The sequence below is a fragment of the Misgurnus anguillicaudatus genome, chromosome 23, assembly GCF_027580225.2.
Source record: "Misgurnus anguillicaudatus chromosome 23, ASM2758022v2, whole genome shotgun sequence".
In the NCBI taxonomy this organism is placed as follows: domain Eukaryota; kingdom Metazoa; phylum Chordata; class Actinopteri; order Cypriniformes; family Cobitidae; genus Misgurnus; species Misgurnus anguillicaudatus.
This window is the reverse complement of record NC_073359.2, coordinates 24,954,637-24,974,687: the sequence shown is the minus strand read 5'-3', so window position 1 is coordinate 24,974,687 and position 20,051 is coordinate 24,954,637. Positions and strand designations below refer to the sequence as shown.

Below are 20,051 nucleotides of genomic sequence, written 5' to 3'. Positions count from 1 at the left end.
TTACAGCCATGTATATGATTATCATCTTTTACAGAGTTAAATAAAAAAATTTCCTGGCTGTTCCAAGCTTTATAATGATAGTAAATGGTGCTTCTGATTTGAAAGTCCATTTATCAGAAGTAATCTACATGGCTTCAGGGGGTTAATAAAGGCCTAAAATAATCAGTAACAACAGACCGGCGATTGCGTTTCCAGTGTATGACGTATCGTACGAGACTTAGTGGCGTAGTGACGAGGTGCAAAGAGCAAAACAAAACGCTTGTCAGGAAATAGAAATCTAAAACGGGGATTTAAAGAGTAACTAAACCCTAATCCAACTTTTTTTAGTTACTGATCTGTAAGAATTATGGTTTATTAGTGCTGTTCATTGATTTTAGTACGTTTTTTGACATTTGGATATAAAGTGTTCCAATACTACAATATATGGTGTAAAAACGTCTGAGTGCTGCCCTCTTCAGGTTGAACGGTGGTTACTGCAGTTGAATTTTCTTATTGGATGTTGGGTCCAAAAAATGACTTGTGACGTAAGCAGGTTCAAGCTTACCACGCCCTTGTTACGATCTCACCACACACTTGGTACGAGCTTAGTTCGTCCCCTATATCTCTGTTGGGTTCTGCCCACTTTTCTTGCATTTTTCAAATGTTGCCAGTGGGTGGAGTCGGGCTCTATCGTAAATGTGCATTGGTAGTTATTTTAGTTTGTAAAGTTTTAAATATTAATATTTTCTCACAAAATCACCCTCAGAAGGCCTTAAATAACTCGCTGGAGCCATGTGGATTACTTCTTTGAAGGATGAATGGACTTATTTGGGCTTCCAAATCAAAAGCACCATTTACTACCGTTATAAACCTTGGAACAGCCATGATATTTTCTAATACATACAACATAATTGTATTCGTCTGAAAAAAATCATACACATCGAGGATGGCTTGAGGGTGAGTAAATCATGAAGTAATTTTCATTTTTGGTTGAACTATCCCTTTAATGCTGCGTTCAGACCAGCCGCGGTAGAGGCGTCAAGCGCGAGTGATTTCAATGTTAAGTCAATGTGAAGACGCGTTGACACGCATCTGGAGGTCTTGCGGCACGAATTACTGTGGGTTCACACCAAATGCGAGTTCAATGATTGGCGCGAGTTCATTACATACAAAGTCAATGCAAAGACGCTATCAGATATGGGCGGCCCATTTGCCGCGAAAACACGCGCTATTCGCCTCAAACGCATCTTCGCCCAAGTTGAAAATATTCAACCCGAGCGAAAATTCGCATGACACAAAATTCAATCCCGCGAGTAATCTAGAGCGAGTAACGTGATGCCCCACGTTTGCATTAGGCGTTTAGCGCTGCGCAGTAGACGCAATTTCGCCTCATTTACGCTTATAGTATGTGCGAATTGAGCGTTGCCGCGGCAAACACCCAAGTTCAAAAATGTTAACTTTGGCGGTAAAACGTGCCGTGTTAACCAATCAGGAGCTTGCTCTAGTAGTGACGTGATTACAGGAAGCAAGTGTAGCCCCTCCCATTGTGCGAATTTCTGTGTGAATGTCTCGATGACTAGAATTTCACGCGCGAATGAAGCAAGTAAACTCAAGATGTTCGGGCAGCAAACTAGACGCGGTACGCGCGAATTTGATGCCTCAAACGCAGCTGGTGTGAACCCACGGTAAGAGAGAAACAAATCTAACTTTCATGAGTGAAAACTAATTGTCTGAAATTTTTTTAAATCCTAAGAGCAATACGTTGAGAAAAGATAAAGACGTAGAAACCATTTTTAGAGACATGATGTTTTTTTGCATTATGGTATACTTGTAGAGATGTTCTAGACATACTGTCCATCATAATGCACAACTAGTACGAAGAACGGTCCGGAAAAGCAAATGTTTTATTGAGCAGATATGCATACATTATTCATCAGTATGGCTGTCATACTCTCTCTGTTTAAGCCAGGGGTCTGCCAGGGGTATAAATACATAGCAGCACACAACCTAAAAGTCCTCAACTTAAAAACCACATATGCTCTTATAGTTTAAATTTGATCTTTTGGAGTTTTAGACGTATAATTAACCAAAAATGAATCAAAGTTTAAGTTAACAAAAAAAAACCTTGTTTATCAACCCTAGGGCTGCCTAATGATTAGTCACGACCATTCGTTTGCAGAATAAAAGTTTTTGTTTACATAATTATTATACACAGTACATCAACAAATATTATGTATGTATATATAAATACAAACACATGTATGTATAATTTTAAGAAAGAAAAAAAAAAAAAAATATATATATATATATATATATATATATATATATATATATATATATATATATATATATAAAATATGTAAATATACAAATGTTTATACACATGCAAATATTTCTTAAATATATACGTGCATGTGTGTGCATTAATATATACATAATTATTATTATACACATTACACACACATTTAATATGTAAACAAAAACTTTTATTCTGCAAACGATTAGTCACGAACTAATCGTTAGGCAGCTCTAATCTCAAAATGACCAAATATCGGTCTATTAATCGTGCTGACTGATATATCTGTTTATCACTTGTATAAACTATTCTTGACATAACACAATCTCTGTATTGTAAACTGTAAAGTCATGATATACATAAGATGGGTTTCCATCACCCTGATTTTGAATTATCACATAAGAAACGAGTGATGTAAACGCAAAACGTTGAATAAAAAATTCGCTAAAAAGTTTTACGCTCGCTTGAGGTGGTTTTTGACTTGGGAGATAAGGAGAGATAGAAATGGATTTGCCGAATTTTTTTTGACGTAGCGAACATTAAACCCACGTGACTGATCATCTAGCTGTATCAGGTGATTTTGTCTTTCTCAACGTTGTCACAATGCCCTTCCTGCAAGTGTCTGCATCGAAAAGTCTGCATTTCTTTTTTCTGTGCACAACATTCAGTTTGCCGATTACAAGCTGCATTGCTAGTAAATTTATACCTTGTCCAATCGTAACTAAATGCAGTCCTGTCTCCTTTTTCTAAGCGTGCTTTGTTTTGTTTACTGTTGGCTACTTGGTTATCAATCCCACCATCATTAATCAACTTGAATGATGGTTCAAGTCATCGCTTTTCCTTCATTCATCGCTTTTTTGTGAATTTTGAAAGATTAATTTCATGTTTGAATGGAATTGTTTGTTTTTTACAGATAAAAACAAGGAACCAACACAAGATATCTTGTTTACACCGTCAGAGAAAATGGTCAAAAATGGTCCCTATTAGGGATGCACCGATAGGATTTTATTGGGCCGATACCGATTTAAACAGACAACTTCTGGCCGATACCGATGTTGATACCGATATTAAACACTGTATACAATACTATACAGTTGGTCTATTAGCAAGTTTATTTCTGCATCTAATTATTTTTACTGAACATGGATTGCATCTAATTAACATTCAACTGACCAACATAATAAGAGAGGCACAAATTAAGCTAACACAAATATAATAAGACAGCATGACAACCTTCAAAGGTGGTTTTAGCTATTCAGCATTTATTTTATTAACAACATTAACTCATTTTTTTTTAACATATAATGGATTTCTTTATGCAGTTAATTAATAAACAATCGGTATCGGCTTTTTTCGTGCTATTGCCGATGGTTTCAAATTCATCAAAAATCGGCCGATTAATATCGGCAGCCGATACATCGGTGCATCACTTGTCCCTATAGTATCTGTTGATGGGGCAGTAACCATCCTTTACATTAGTTTTGCTCACAAATAGCCAAAACTGTAATCAAATTTCATGAACATATCTATTATCTCTCCTCATAACATCTGCATTTGTCTGTTTACCAAATGTGAAACATTAATTTCCACAAATGAGTCACAAATTGAAGCATTCATCATTGATGTCAGCTACGTATGTTGAGTTACAGACAACATCGAACAAAAAAATCTATTAAACCACTTGTGTCGTGGAAAACACTCATGACGGCAGAAGAGGCGGGCGCCATGGCAACACTGCCATGGTGACATCTAAATTTTGTCCCTCGGATGTATAGTGAGTGTCGTAACGTGGGATAAATGGATTTGCGTGTCAAGTTTTTCCGAAACGTTAAGAAACAAGGAGCAATGCCTGCAGAGATTTATTCCCTTTAAATTTATCTCCGCGCTGTCTGTCACACAGATCACTGAGCACCATAGTGCATTAAGACTAAATGATAACTGTGTGCTGATCATTATAATGTCAGATATTGATTTAAATTAGATGACGCGAGGCTGTTTAAAACTCATTCTGAACAAATGATGCATAGAGCGAAGACATTATCATGGCTACGGCTATACCAGTCAGACTAAATACATGAATGAAGAAAAGCATTTGATATACATGAAATCTAATTTGTTCCTTTTAGTGCATGCCGGAGGGATTCATGCTTTGGAAAACAAGAATAAGTTCACGATGCGTGACCCCCTCAAATGTTTTTTTAATTGTTCGGCTTTGCATCCGATTAACTTGTGTCATGTTGCATCCACCAAAACACATGAAACCTTGAAACGACGAGAAAGACAGATAGCTCTTCTTCATTTTACAGAGCTCTCCGCGTGTCCATGAGGACGACTTACGGCAGCTCCGAGCATCACCGCGGACAGACGAGCCCGAGAAGAGGAAGAAGAAAGGAGAGAATTGATGAAACGAGAAAGCGAGTGGACACAAAAGAAAAGACATCCTTCTCTTTGCATTTCAAATGCCTGATCAAGGCAAGTGTTGTTCCCCATGAGCCGAATTCAAGGCTACTGAACAAGCCTGTGTGTCAGTCGCAAACAATCGTGGGCTCTGTTCTGCATTTCCTGCCAGCAATAAAGTAGAGCCAGTGCCCAAAAGACAAATCACTAAACTTACTAACCCCTAAAAATTTGGTCACAAACCCCAAATTATTTACAGTTGACATTTTTATGCATTTGGGAGTCAGATCTTTTATCCAAAGTGACTTGCGGTGCATTCAGGGTATACGTATCTGCGTTCCTTAGGAATCGAACCCACAATTTAATTGGGATTACAATTACAAATAAAACAATTACATAATCACCAAAACCCTCAATTCCAGCTTTTCATTAAATGTATTATAGCATGTCTTAAATGACACTATAAAAGTGGATTTCGCATAATAGGTGCCCTTTAATAATAATAATCGCAATTACAATATTAAGGCGAATAATCGTCAATTACGAAAACATTTTGTCATAACCGTGCAGCTCTAACCTACCGTATGCATTACTACAGGAATACAAAACTTAGAAACGACTGAAGTCAAATCTTTAAAATCACGATGCCAAAATAATAGGGATGTGCCGAATGTTCTGTACACTTAACATATTTCGGTGAAAAATAGCACATTTTCGACACTTTAAAATGCTTTCACACTGCCCAGGGACTTTGCCTTTGCAGTTTGGGCGGCCGCCTAAGCTGGGAAGCCCTACCACCTTAACTAGGTCATCCAAACAAAAATAAAATTTTTCGCTGCACAAAAGGCCATCAAGTGCATCTCGGAGAATAGCGCGGACGCTTGTTTGAGCAACCTGCTAGCTAGGTTTCACCTGCCTGTTGATTAGATATAATTGTTGAACGCTCCACCCACCTTAACTAACTAATTTTCTGCGGGAAACCCTGCTGCCGACATGTTTTCTGAATTTATATAGCACGTGCTCTGTACGCTTGTTTTTATTTGATATTGTGTCATAAAAAACATTACTGTTGGGTAAATTTGTTTCATTTTTCACGTATTAGGCCGAACACCAAAAATGCCTTTTTTGCTACTTTTGCCCGAACAGTTTCAGTTGCCGAACATTCGGTGCATCTGTACAAAATAATGAACATTGACAAATTAACAAATATTGACAAATATCATATGAAGTTTATAAAAGTGACAGTCAATAACTTAAATGAAAACTATTTAATTAAATTCAACTTTATTTATATAGCGCTTTTCACAATTGTTTAATTGTTTCAAAGCAGCTTTACATTAATAGATGAATCATAAAAAATCATAATAACATAAACAGGAGAATACAGCGGTTAAGATTAACCATACTAGCGAGCGCAGGAAAAATTTTACCTATGGAGAGGGTGCTAAGTTAAGCCAATGTCAGCTGACTCCCCAGTGGTTGAAAAAAACCTCCTAGAAGAAAAACCCAGTGGGAAAAGTCCTAGGAGGGGAAAAAAACCTTGGGAGAGAGCCTACTACAAGTGTTGTCCTGTAGATTAGAAATTACATTAGAGTATATACAATATAGGGTTGTGGCTATAGACGATAATATTGTGTATCGACAATAGTCAGACATATGGCTGATGGGGGCTTTCATGCCGATAGTTATTATTATCATCATCATCATCATCATCATCATAGTTTCACATTAACATGCGCTTTCTGTGTTTTTCCTCGCATGAGAGGATTTGTGGGCTTCACTTTGCGCGAGAGAGCTTGTAACGCGCGGGGATTCCTTCTCGCACGCACGTGGACTTGTAATGCGCACGTCTTGGACTCTTGCTCAGACATGAATGCACGCGGCATGAACCCTTCTAGCACCTTCTAGCGAGGTTGTTAGGCATGCAGGGATTTTTAAACCACCGAGTGTGTTGTTCCCGGTCCCTGGTATTTTAGAGCGCCCGCCTGACGCGCTCGGATTTAACGGTACATTCACACGGGGCATAAGCGTTAACGCTTCCCATTAACTTTTAATGGGTGACGCCATGCGTTGCCGTACTGAATTGTGGATTCGTCTGCGCCGCGTCAGTGCCGTGGCTCGCAGCAGAAGTTGAACATTTCTTTTTCAGTTTTCAAGCAGCAACGCGTGCGTCAGCCAATCAGATTGGCGTAATGTACCGTAATGCTGCATTCACACGGGGCGAAAGCGTTAACGCTTAACAGAAGGCTTGTCTGAAGCGTGGTAAACAGCGAATCACAGTGGCCGCAGCACATGCTCCGGTCTTTCATAAATGTAATTGGCTGGCTCTGCCTAGGTTATTTGCATAAGGCAATTTGATTGGCTGACGCTCGCGTTGCCGCTTGAAAAGTTAAGGAAATGTTCAACTTCTGCTGCTAGCAACGGCAGTGACGCAGCGCCGACGGATCCACAATTCAGTTCGCCAAAGCTTGACGTCACCCATTAAAAGTGAATGGGAAGCGTCAACGCTTACGCCCCGTGTAAATGCACCATCATGGCATCAGTTTTAATAAGGTTGCGGTCAAAGTAAAGTAAATCAGCATCCTTTTTGTCCACCAATCAAGTGCCTTGTCAAAAATGAGTAAAACATTTACAAATTAATAAATGAGTAAACTATTGCCCCACCCCTGATACGATAGTGTATCTGCGATCTCGCAGGCTGACGATAGAACAATCTCACAATGGGGCATATCGCCCACCATCACTAATCTGATATGATCATCAAAAACTAGTCTCCAGGCCAGCATGAGTGATCCAATGACATCACTGTTAAAAAAATTAAAACCTCTTCCATGAACATGGCTTATGGTTCATTTAAAAATGTAAAAGCCTGAACAAATATTGACGTAAATTAGCGCAAATCTAACGATGTTTTATCTCGTGGCTGGTTGAGTGCAGTCAACATGCCTGGTCATTGTCGAACAATAGGAGGGAATCTGTATCCATGGCAACAGTAATCCCCAGGACCAGCTGTAATCTCAATCCACAAATCGCCTCCGAAAACATTGTGTGAAGCCTGTCATAATTTAAGCTTAAATTCAGCCTAAAATTAACTAAACAAGTCATTACTTTCATTTTTAACACTTTTATTTATGCAAAACTTCAGATTAACAAAAATGATTTTTTTGCTGTATATGAATAGTTTTTTTTCCGAGTAGTTTCGAGTTTCTCTTCCTGTTTTTTATGAGTGCCGGACATCCAGCTGGTATACAATCCTGTCTTTTTCAACCCTGCTGTCCGCAAAGCAAGTATGTGAAACAAATACACACACACAATTCCCAAACAACAGGTGATGTGACAAACGTGTTTGATATACTCAAACACACTCTTTCGGTCATATCTGCCAATTTAAGTATTGTTAATTTACAGCCCACAGAATTTTTAAACAAAAAAGATTGAATCAGTTTTGAATTGTGTGCTTTCAGAGCTGGTCTTTTACTTGTCTTCCACTTCAATGTGCTTTCTCTCTCGTCCATTTCACCTCCGTTCATCATCGTGATCAGCGTTAAGTGCTGTCTGTCCTAAGAGGATGGGTTAGACGGCCAACCGCACGTTTAATGGTCATCTCCAGCTGTCAGAGGCTCTGGGCGCCAGGCCCGATCCTCCCCTCGCACCGTTTCCGAGAAACGTTAGATTAAAGTTCAGCGAAAAGCAGCAGGGAGGGAGCGTCGAACGAAAGGCAATGTCTAAATAACACCGTCTCGCAGGAGTTAACGCGTTTGAAAGGTCTGTCTTATTATACAGAGAGACAACTGACAGGAAAATGGACGACGCCTCCGGATTTAATCTGCCTGAGACTAAATTGACTGTGTCTCTAGCAGTTGGGAGGAATGGACAAACTCTCTTTCTCGAGTGGGTGGATGGATGGATAGATGAGTATACAGTACAGAAATTATAAATAGCCGCTATCAAAAAACAACACTGTCAAGTTTCACAGAATGCATCTGTGTTTAACAGTGTAGGAAATGAGAACAGTATTGATAATAGGAAAACACTCCATCTCATTAATACTAACAAACCCACCCTATGTATTTAATTTTGGCATGTAACTTGTCCCATGGGCATGATATGTCAAATCTCATGGTTTGCTATAGACGATTTCAGCAGTAACAACATAAACAAACAGCCTTCGTGGAACAAACGTAAAATCCGGTAACAACAAAGATCTTTTAGGGGCGGTTCACATTTCGCGTCTAAATCTGCGCGGAAAACACGACCGTCTGTTGGTTTTTGTCACATGACCTGCGTGGCGCTTGCGGCATTCTAGAAAGTTGAAATGTTTTTAACTCGATGCCGTGCGGATGCGCCTGGAAAAAAAACGAGCGCACCGCACCGCGGTTGCTTCCATTATGAGCGCGCATACCGCGCTCCTACATTTGAAATAACGAACTTGAGCGCGCAAAAGACGCGAAATGTGAATCGCCCCTTAGAGTGTTTATTTCTGATAACAAGCTAAATAAACAACAAGTAGATTACTTTAGTTCAAATCATATCTAAAGCGTATCAAAACTACACTTAGCTAACGTTACTGTGTAAAATGTGTACTATATATAATGTATGCAATCTTAACTACAGATCGGCTGCAAAATCTTCCATCAAAGAGTGGTAATCCATGATCGCTGTCATCCCTCGTCTTTTGGAAACCAAAACATTTGTTTTTATTTCGACTAGGTATTTGTTCAAGAGTTCAGTTTAGCAACAGACTATTAAACAAATAAAAACAGGAAGTTAAGTTCCCCTCATACGGGTAATCGTGTCAGCGCATGTCCGTCCGATAAAACAGTCTACAAGGTATTACTAAGTGATCCGACATATTTAGTAGGTCCATGAAATTGGTCAAAAAAAATTCTTACATAAAGGAAGGGCTGGAATCAGATTGTGTCCAAAAATAAGCACAAACAAACACAAACTTTAATAAATCGGTTTATTGTGATTTCTTATTTACGAGTTTTTCTTATTTATCAGAGAGTTTTCATTTATGTTTTTGTTATGCGCATTCAAAAAACGTGATTTGCGAAGGCATATTTAGAAAATTGTTAATAAAGAATGTTTTTTTTATTTAATCATTCTACCTTTTTCAAGTGATGGGGCGGTCACACAAAACTTTGATATTTTCGAATATTTGTGATAGAAATTCGCAGTTCACCAGACTTGAACTTTGGTACACAGCGAAATATCTTTGCACAAGCTTGCGTTTTAGGTCTGACGCATTCGCATGCGTATGAATGTAAGTCGAACGAAAACTGTGGCTGCCCCTTTAGTTTATTATTTTCAAAAAGTTTTTCTTCTTTCTTGTTGTATATTTTGTTCGTTTCCAGAAAGTATTTCGTTTTATTGGCGCAAATCTGACTCCATAGGACCTGACTCATATCTAGAGACCAGAATATCAAAATCACTCATCAAATACATAGCAATGCCCTCGCAACCACTCAATGGAGCTAAAGGGGGAATAAATTGAATGGGTAAGAGAAGATGAGCAAAACAAATGCATCAACAAGTTTTTTTAACAGCAATCATCAAGCCTCTCGCCTTCTGTTTGCACGTACCAACTGCAGACACGACGCTATGTGCTGCTAACACGTAACAAACACTTAGCGTGCCTTTCCTCCCTAGCGTAATGCCGGTAATCAATGTTAGAACAAAGTGAACACAAGCATCTAGCACCACGGCTAAAGTCAGAGACTAATAATAGCATCTCTTTCATTACCAAGTCCGTGTTAAAACAGTCAGAGCGTAAACTCAGAGACACGCTAACAGAGCGTAACTCGTGGATTCCATACCGTACCTCATGACAGGAATTCCACAGCCACAAACTAATAAGGAATATCCAAGGAATGCAAACTAGTTACTGAACTGTTTTAACCAGTCACAGTTCCTTAGTAATATGCTTAACTTACTGTAATGTTATATGCATTTTTTTTTTTTTACTTTTTTAACCACAACTTTGCATTCAAGTTAGTATGTATGTTTCCTGAGAATCCAACCTATGACCCTTGAGGGGGGGGGGAATTATATTAATTTGCGATACTATAATTGAATATTGCGATGTATATACTTATTGCAAAAGCATCTCCTCAGAAAACACTTTTAAATGATCATCAGAAAAAAACAAAGGCCACGTAATGTTGTAATTATACTTTAGGTTCAACCAGCGTGGTCTAACTACTGTTATTAACCAGCCCAACCCGAACAAAACACCAACATGCATTTTGCTTCCTAGTACGTTTAACAGTAAATACTGGGTTATGCGATCCCATCTATATAAACACATAATCATTTGGACATCCTGACAAGGATTAACTAAAAAGCTTTGATCCGAACACACAGCACGATGCCAAACCTCAGACGCATACAGAAATGAGACATTACAGTAAGTAACTGTAAATTACCGTATGTACAATGTACAGCATAAATCACCTAGCAAATAAAAATGGACACAATTCTTGAAATACTTAATGCAATCAATATCTGGCCACGGTACACATTTTATTTCCATGCCAGTAACAAATCAGATTTCACTTCAATTATTTATAAAGATTTAATTCGGGGGTCAACACAAGCGAGTCTGAATTAAGATTGAACGATTCTGCACTGATAACTGCATTGATCAGAGACTCCTTTGACTTTTGTCCCATTCCTGTTTACAAAACCGCGGTGAGTGTTTGATGCAGATAATAGGAGGTAGGGATCCTGTTTCCTGGGAGATAAACCACCTAAACCTCCTTTGAGGTATTAATGCGGGTGGTTCTGTTTTGGATGCTCACCAAAGTCGAGTCTAAAATGAGCGGACCAAAATTTTAGGTCAATAAGATGCACATGCAAATTACATATAGGATATACAGACAAACCTGTTGAATGGAAGACTTTATGAACATTATATGAAGTATATTATAACATTATGAAGTGAATCGAGCAAATATCGAATGTGTCTCACCTGTCATTCAGGTATTACGGCTGAGCACTTGGTGAGCTAAGAGCCGGCTTCATTTAATAGGATTCACATTAAAATAATAACAAAAGATATCTTAAAGTCTATTAAAGGAATAGTTGACACAAACATTAAATTCACTCTCCCACTATGCTACCCATCTTAGATATATATGACTTTCTTTCTTAAGGTTAAAACACAAATGAATAATTTTTCATTAAAATTTCGCATTTTAATCAACATGGCAGAGCTCCGAAAAGCACAAACATCCATGATTAACATCAAAATGATTTCAGAACAGAACCAAAAACTCTGAATCTCAACGTGCGTAATAAGAAACAAACGAAACGTAGCCAAGTGTCGACGCCTGACACACAAAAGGACGAAATATATCAACAGCACTGCAGTACTTTACCCTCTCATTTCCATAATATCACCAAAGGGCACCAATAAAACCGGAGCGGTAATTGTCTTCTGTAATGAACAGGACTGCCAGCGCTCATAACGTTGACTTGGAGCAAAATAACTCATGAAAACAGCAACAAGATATTGAACTGGTACCAATTAGAACACTGCGCTATAACCATTACGTCTTCCTCTCCGGCAGTATAAACACCCCAAACTAAAGGTGACAATATCTCAATTTTCATAATTCATTCGGCTGTGCCGATAGTGACATCTATGGCTTGGCTGCCACGCTTCGCATATCTAAACGTTGCAAATGAGCCAAATTCTCGTCCTTCAAGAACGACTGTTTTTTATTCAGCGACACTCAGCATTAGGTCAAAAATAATCTGAACGTCTGATACATATGGCAAACTTTTCTGGAAACTTTTTGTAAACTTCCATGAGACGTGTGTGTTGCGTTTTTTAACGACCCCCAGGAAAAACACAAATCCGAAAAGTTTACAGCATAAAGTCTTTAAAAAATGTCGAAGAGTTTTGCTTGACACAATCAGTGAAATCTTAACTTATTCCCCACTAACCATTTTTTAAAAGTTGCCAGCCAGAATGTGTTAAAGCCTCGAAAATACGCTTTGGTCCGAAAATAACAAAAATTACGACTTTATTCAGCATTGTCTTCTCTTCCGCGTCTGTTGTGAAGTGCATGCGTGAAACTGCAGTGACGCGGATGACGTGTTATCCTCAGACATGTTTGCAACGTTTATTTTTTTCAAACTTACAGCGTGCATCTCCTTCAGACTGTAAACAAAGGCTGGGGTGCACCAGATAACACGTCAGACGCGTTGTACATCATCTGCAGTCACGTGACTTTAGTCTCGCGCATTCACTTTACATCAAACGCAGAAGACAATGCTGAATAAAGTCATAATTTTTGTTATTTTTGGACCAAAATGTATTTTCGATACTTTAACACATTCTAACTGACCCACTGATGTCACATGGACTACTTTAATGATGTTTTTATTACCTTCCTGGACATGGACAGTATACCGTACCAAAATTTTCAATGAAGGGTCAACAAGCTCTTGGACTAAATATAAAACATCTTAAACTGTGTTCTAAAGATGAACGGAGGTCTTACGAGTTTGGAACGACATGAGGGTGAGTCATTAATGACATTATTTTCATTTTTGGGTGAACTATCCCTTTAATTAACGAGATAACTCGTCAATGGCGGGAAAGAGTTAAAGAGATATTTTAACCTGTTATAAACTTCAGAGACGTTCATAAAAGACATTTCCTCGCCCCTAAACATGACACGGCACAAAACGAAACGTGATTTGTTGCTTTATGTGTTAGTCATATGGCCTCTTGGGCGGTCCTTGCCCATTTAAAGTGGCTATGGCTCCTAGACTAGGTCAAAAATGGACAAACCCAATCTGTCGAGACGTAATTTAACCTGGGTTGTTTTAACCCAATGTTGGGTCAAATATAAACATTTACTGGGTTAACTGAACCCAACAGCTGGGTTTGTCCCTTTTTAACTCGGGTGTAGTTAAAGACAAACATAAATGATTTTCAGGCATGCAAAAGTACTATCTTCCATCGAGTCTGTTTGTACGCTAACCGCATTTCAGTCTGTATTTCGTGACAGTAACAAACCAGAAAAACAGCTCGCCTGTCTTTTCTGATTTGTCCCTGGTAACCTCAAGTCTCAGGGGAGAGTTCAGAGTGGGTGCAAATAAGATTTTCGTTGCTGTATTGACTGTTTGAGCGAATTATATATAGATGTCGGGAACTCTGGCATGGTTGCGGTAGTCCCATGCTGTCTGGATGTGTATCAGTTACACACACACACACACACACACACACAGTGAAGTCATCCTTCATATATTCCAAACTACGTGTCTTTCGCAATGCTTCATAACGACAATAAATATCATTCAATCAAATCGATCACTCAGTAAAAGCCTGGCTCGATTTGACCCAATACTCAACTATTTGCACACTTCAATCAAACCCTTCGATTTTACCAAACTTGACGCTAATGCATCCTGCTTATCATAAATATTCATAAAAACTTATTACAAAGCACTTTAGTAGTAGGTTCATATCAGGAAAAAACATTGTCACGTGTCTTTTCCAGGCAAACATACACATGGGAAGGTGGCATGAGGTGTAATGTTACGACCATCCATGTCAAAACGTTGACTAAGCTGAAATGCGATCGTACTGCTGTCCTGACTCTAATTTAAGCTCTATGTATTCAGATCTCTCATAAGGGACTTTTCTTGTGTCTATAGATAATAAAAGCATTCAAATACAATTAAAACACCAATAATGGCGCTAATAGGTTACTATTTACATGACTAAATTCTTCTTATTTGCGAACCATTAGTAACCCTATGCTGATGGTTCTCCAACAACAACAAAAAATGGGTATGTCCAAACCAATCCAGTCTTAAATGCTTGTTTCCAATGCTACCAGCTCCACCCCAAATGAAATATCATTGGTCCAAATTCCTTTATGTAAAACCTCAAATTCTGATTGGCTGAGTTTTTGTTTTTTGCTCTTAGACACGAATAACAAAATGACTAAATGCTGACAACTTGCAATGTCACGCTTTGTTAGGATTATCTGTGCAAATAACATCTGGTTATGATCGGTCCTATGCATAAATGCGTTTGGAATAATAAAAACCGTTCGGGTGTGTAACACACAATTCTGTTGGTTAACAGCAGCAGGACTCAATGTCATCTGTTGCATTGGCTCAGATCTGGATTTTCTCAGCTTTGACGGTCTGTCCCTGACACTGCTGAATGTTTGGTGAGGGAAGAAAGACAAGATAGATAGAGACGTGCAGAATGAGCTTAACTTATCGGGAACATCTGGAAATATGACAGTCTCTACTTATCTTCTCTACCTGACAGCATCCACATGTGATATCTCTCTCTATCTCTCTTTAGAGACTCTATGTTCACATGCAAATTTTTTTTTTATTTAATCCGAATTAAAGGTTACAACAGTAAAGTTTACATGCATCCTAAACATTGAAATCTGATTAAAATGTTCGTTTACATGTACATTCTATAGAATCCGAACCAAACGTCTGCGCAAGCGCACAGCCAGCATTGCCAGATTCGCATATCAAAACAAGGGATCGACCGATATGGATTTTTTTTGTGCCGATACCGATTTTTGTTTCATCAGCCTTAGCCGATGACTGATACAGGCTGCCGATTTTCTTGAGCCGATATTTGGAGCCGATACTGCTTTTGCTCACTTAATTTACATCATAAAAATGGCGATGACGCCAAAAGTCTCAATTTAAAAAAGTAACATTATTGAACTAAAAAAAACTATATTTAACAAATAGTAAAAACCATGAACTGCACTCTCCACAATGACGAGGAACTATCAGCAGGATACTGATTTCTAGCACTTTACTACTACAAATATATAAAGAGATGAGAAATAAAAACCCGCTTTGTGCACCTATGATCAGCTGTTAGGCCGAGCTTTCGATGTTGTCATGGAAAGGTTGGTTGTTTTTAGCCACATGACCTGCAATCGCTTGCGGCTTCCAGCACTCTGTTTGTAAATAATGCCGGAAAAACGGTGAACACAGCAGCCACATATCGCCCGATGCTGAAAAACATAAAACTCAACATATCGGCCGGCCGATATATCGGTCTATCACTAGGGCTGCAACGATTCGTCGACGTTGTCGACAAAAATCGATAATAGAAATAGTCGACAATGAATTTCATTGTCGACGTTGTCGCCAGACATGTTTTTTTCCGACCGAGTGAGGCGTCTCTCTTCATTACAATGTCTGCCGAGAGTCGCACATGCGCATTAGCTTCTCTGCTCAGCGATAACATACAGAAATGGCAGCCTCCAACGCAGCAGCTGCGCGTACCAAAACATCCGAAGTTTGGGAGCATTTAAGCCTGGATACGGCAAATAAAAAGATTACCTGCATGGTTTTCAGAGCAGTCTTTGCGTTTCACGGCAGCACCTCGGTCATGCACGAACATTTAAAGAGAAAGCACGTCGGACAGTTGAATGAAACGGAGTTTGACTCGCCTCGGTAAGATGTAAATAACATGGAAGCCAATACGTTTTGTTTTGGATGTACATTGTACATTTTATAAGCGTATTTACGCTAAAGGATTTAACGTTATGCCCGACTGTGCCTGACAAAAAGTTTAAATGAAATGCATGCAGTCTGAAGAAGAGAGCCACCATGGACCCCTTTCTGCAAAAGAAGCAGACGTGCACCCCACAACAGGCGAATGCCCTCACTGAATATATATATAACTCTGTTTTTGTAATTTTTCAGAAATTTCGTTTTTTGGTTGTGCATTCAAATTAATATCAATTCAACTCAAGTTGGTTTTGATTTAAACCTTCAAAACTTAAAAAATACAGCATATATATATATATATATATATATATATATATATATATATATATATATATTAAAATAGCTGAAATACATAACTTCGTTTTGGTAAAATCATAGTAGCTGCAATTATTAAAAATTTTAAACTTGTTTTCATTGAATGTGGAGAAGTTTCGTTGAGCTGCCCCCTTCTTTCTTGTTTGCTGTCGTTTTCCACAGAATTGTAGCAATCTCACGCTAAATTTTAGGAAAAAATAATAATTATTCAATTAGTCGACGAATCGTTTCAATAGTCGGTGACTAGTCGACTATTAAAATAGTCGTTAGTTGCAGCCCTATCTATCACTAATCAAAACCATCCCAACGGACACTCAAAACTAGCCTAAAAGCATCCCAATGACTATTCGCAGCCCAAATGACAATGACAATAATGACAATTTTTAGATATAGGCAATAAAAACACAATTTTCGAAAAGGCACGATGCTATTTTCTTGCTTTATGTTGCCTAATGTTATGAAAGTGGACCCTGCAGAATGTACAGCTCATAACTCCATGCGAGTTGCCATTTCATGTTTCTGTGATACGTAAATAAGGGGTAAAAATAAGACGTGAACTTGAACACAATTCTTCTGCGCATGTGCACAAGGTATTTTTGCATCTGACTGAGGAATATACTATGATTCACGCGTTTACATGCGTACTTTTCTCCTGATAATCGGATCACAGATGGGACCACACCACCCCTTTCAATACAATCGAAATTTGCATTCGATCGACCTCAATTGTATTGTTTACGCTTTTCAATCCGATTAAACCATCATTCCGATTACAAACAGATTATTTGTAAACAGATTATTTGTGAACATGTAAACATAGCTAATGTGAGTTTCAAAGCTCTTCTCAACTGATTTTTTTATCTTTATCGCTACACACAACCTTGGCCAGTTTAGTTTTCTTCCACTTTTTCACACTATTAAACTCAATATTATGGGTGAGATTCCCACAAGACAACCTGAGTTTAAGCGTCAAGTCGTGGTTAAGTCATGTTAAGCCTTATGCTGGGATCAAACCAGCAACCTTACAATAGGGTGTTTTACAAACGTATGCCATGCCTTATACATATATCCAGATGATTGGGACATGTTGAACCGACTGCACTAGTGTCCTTCACAGCCATGTTTTGGTAGGCATCACATTAAACATGGTTTCTCCTCAGATTATAGTCTTATACAATGCTCTAATGCAGAAAAATGTCATGTTTCAAGCATCATTGTATGTTTTTGTGTGGCCTGACAGTCACACTGACACGATGAAAATCAGGATTTGGGTCAGAGACCGGATCGGTGTGCATGGCGAGGGATTAGAGCAAGAGTGATGGAAAACAAACAGCCATTGGTTACAACTAAATTGATCTCATATCACATTGATGCCTATCTGATAACAAAGACTATTTCACTGTCGGGTAGTCTGTACCGGGGTGGTGCCAAGTCTGATTCCCATGTTGTTCTTCCCGGCCATGACTTTACCAGCAGTTAGCCATCATCTTCATTTTTGAAGATGAAGATTATTGTGTAATGCTTCACATTCATATAACATGAAGGTCAATGTAAGCTTAACCCTACAAATCTATCTGTTCACATTTGGACCTTAATTTTAAAACGCAATTAAAATGCTGTACATGGGTTAATATTAAAATTATAATAATTCATGAATACCCAGCATATCAATTCGTACTTTAATATTCAATTCTTAATTAAAATGACGTGTATTTGGTCGCTTTTAAACATTAATATTTAATTATTATTTAATAATGTGCTGTCAATGTTTTTTATTTTATTAAGATTAACGTTTAACTTAAATTAAATAAAAAACATCCTACATCTGATGTGGGGTTGCACGTACCATTTGGCTTAGAAATGGTTAATAAAACCGTAATTGCCTCTAAAATGCATCATATGTTTAAGATTAAAACCAATCGTGCACAGATACGATATGGTTTATATGATATATATATATATATAATGTCTTTGGATGGGTCCAGCCCTCCCATTACTGAGGTGCACTTGTTTTCCAGCGGCGCAATTATGCAACAAACGCCTTTAAATAATCAAATATCCGCCATTAATCCTCATAAATTACACAAAAAAATCATTAAAAGCTCACACAATGACAGTCACCTACCCAGAAGACGAAAGAATAGACGATAAGGAGAGTTTTGAGGCAGGTTATCACTGGTTTGGTCTCCATTCTCCTCGATGCCATGAGCGCAGTGGCTGCTGTGATTCTCCGCTGCGCCTCCGCCACTGCGGTCCAGTCACTCCGGATACGTCTAGCCAATCAGAAGACGATATGATAACAATAGAACCCGCCTCCTTCCATCGGGCCTGTTGCTGGCCAATCAGAGGAGGAGAGGGAGCGTCGAAGCACCGCCCTTGAGGAATGACGCCCTCTGCTGGACGTCACATGACAGTTGACGACAGTTGCGCTAGAGGTGAGGCGAGTGGATTTGCGTCAATGATAGGAAAGTGAGGCAGATTTTTTTTTATATATATATATTTGTGGTTAAATTCAGTCTGGTTTTATGAATATAATTGTGTTTTATCAAGATTGAATTTTAGTACTGTAATATAGAGTGACGTACGTACGTACGTCCCACATGAAAATACACGGTGGTGTTTACTGTAGTGTTTTTTAACCTTACCATGTTTAAAGTATAGCCTACTACTACAGTAACGTTATTTACTACAGTTTATTAATTAACTATTGGTAATTTGACAGAATACTATAGTACATAGTGTAGTAAATACTAAGTAGTAAATACTAGGCTACTACTGTATTGGTTCATGTGGGGTGTAGAGTTATATAATTAAACCTTACCTTGACGTCTTATAGATTAAAAACAATTTTTTTTATAATATTTTGTTTACCTATTTGTTTATTAGATGTGTAAATATATATAATATATGCTTATATTGTGAAGAAAACGTTAAAATGCATTAAAGTAATTTCATATTCATTTTTATCTCTCTCATGTGATCTTCCAGCACCGTGTGAAATATGTTCACAATCTGCCTTCACATTTAGCAAGCTGTCCTGCTATATTTGGCACCCAAAATTTGCAACCTATTGAGACCCAGTGGAGTGAGAGTCTGCTCGCAGCTTTTACACGAGACCAAAGCAGGCAAGTTACAAACACAGAGAAAACACAGCTGTCACGTCCATAGTACTCATGTGGTTAAAGCTGAATGCATGGGGCCTTTCACACTCACCATGTGACATGACACTAAACTAACACCCTAAATGACCCCACTGTACTCGTGATCATATAGAAACGACCCACCAATAGGGCCCTACACATTATTAGTAGAGACCATTATAGTTTTCATTAAAACAAAAAAGCAGTAGAATTCCTGTATTGGGAATTGACATTAAAGATGTGGTACTGTCCCAGAGACACCAGTTATAGATTTGTAATACGGGACAGAAGTGTTTGCTCTAAAAAGAAAACATGTCCAGTGTAAGAAATTAGAAAACCTGTTGGGTATATTAACTTTACCAGGGTGTGTTTGATGGCAGAGAGCAAACATACAGCCACAC

At 38.4% G+C, this 20,051-nt stretch overlaps 2 protein-coding genes across 5 annotated transcripts in view; one reads left to right on the top strand and one right to left on the bottom strand.

Moving 5' to 3' along the window:
• Positions 1 to 18,795, bottom strand: part of tspan7 (tetraspanin 7) — a 31,322-nt gene extending 12,527 nt beyond the window's left edge. Inside the window, exon 1 of the mRNA XM_055216908.2 lies at positions 18,636 to 18,795. Within this exon, the coding sequence (XP_055072883.1) occupies positions 18,636 to 18,716 (81 nt within the window). The 5' untranslated portion in view covers positions 18,717 to 18,795. The remainder of the gene's footprint in view (positions 1 to 18,635) is intronic.
• The window catches only part of sgsh (N-sulfoglucosamine sulfohydrolase (sulfamidase)), a 43,205-nt gene that overhangs the window by 3,490 nt on the left and 19,664 nt on the right, over positions 1 to 20,051 (top strand). For 2 of the 4 annotated variants that reach the window (XM_073862277.1, XM_073862276.1), the window contains exons 1-2: positions 18,908 to 18,979; positions 19,499 to 19,635. The gene's annotated coding sequence lies outside the window, so the exon portion shown is untranslated. Of the gene's footprint in view, positions 1 to 4,581; positions 4,748 to 18,808; positions 18,980 to 19,498; positions 19,636 to 20,051 lie in introns of those variants that run through there. The other 2 variants (XM_073862279.1, XM_073862278.1) reach the window with 2 other exon arrangements.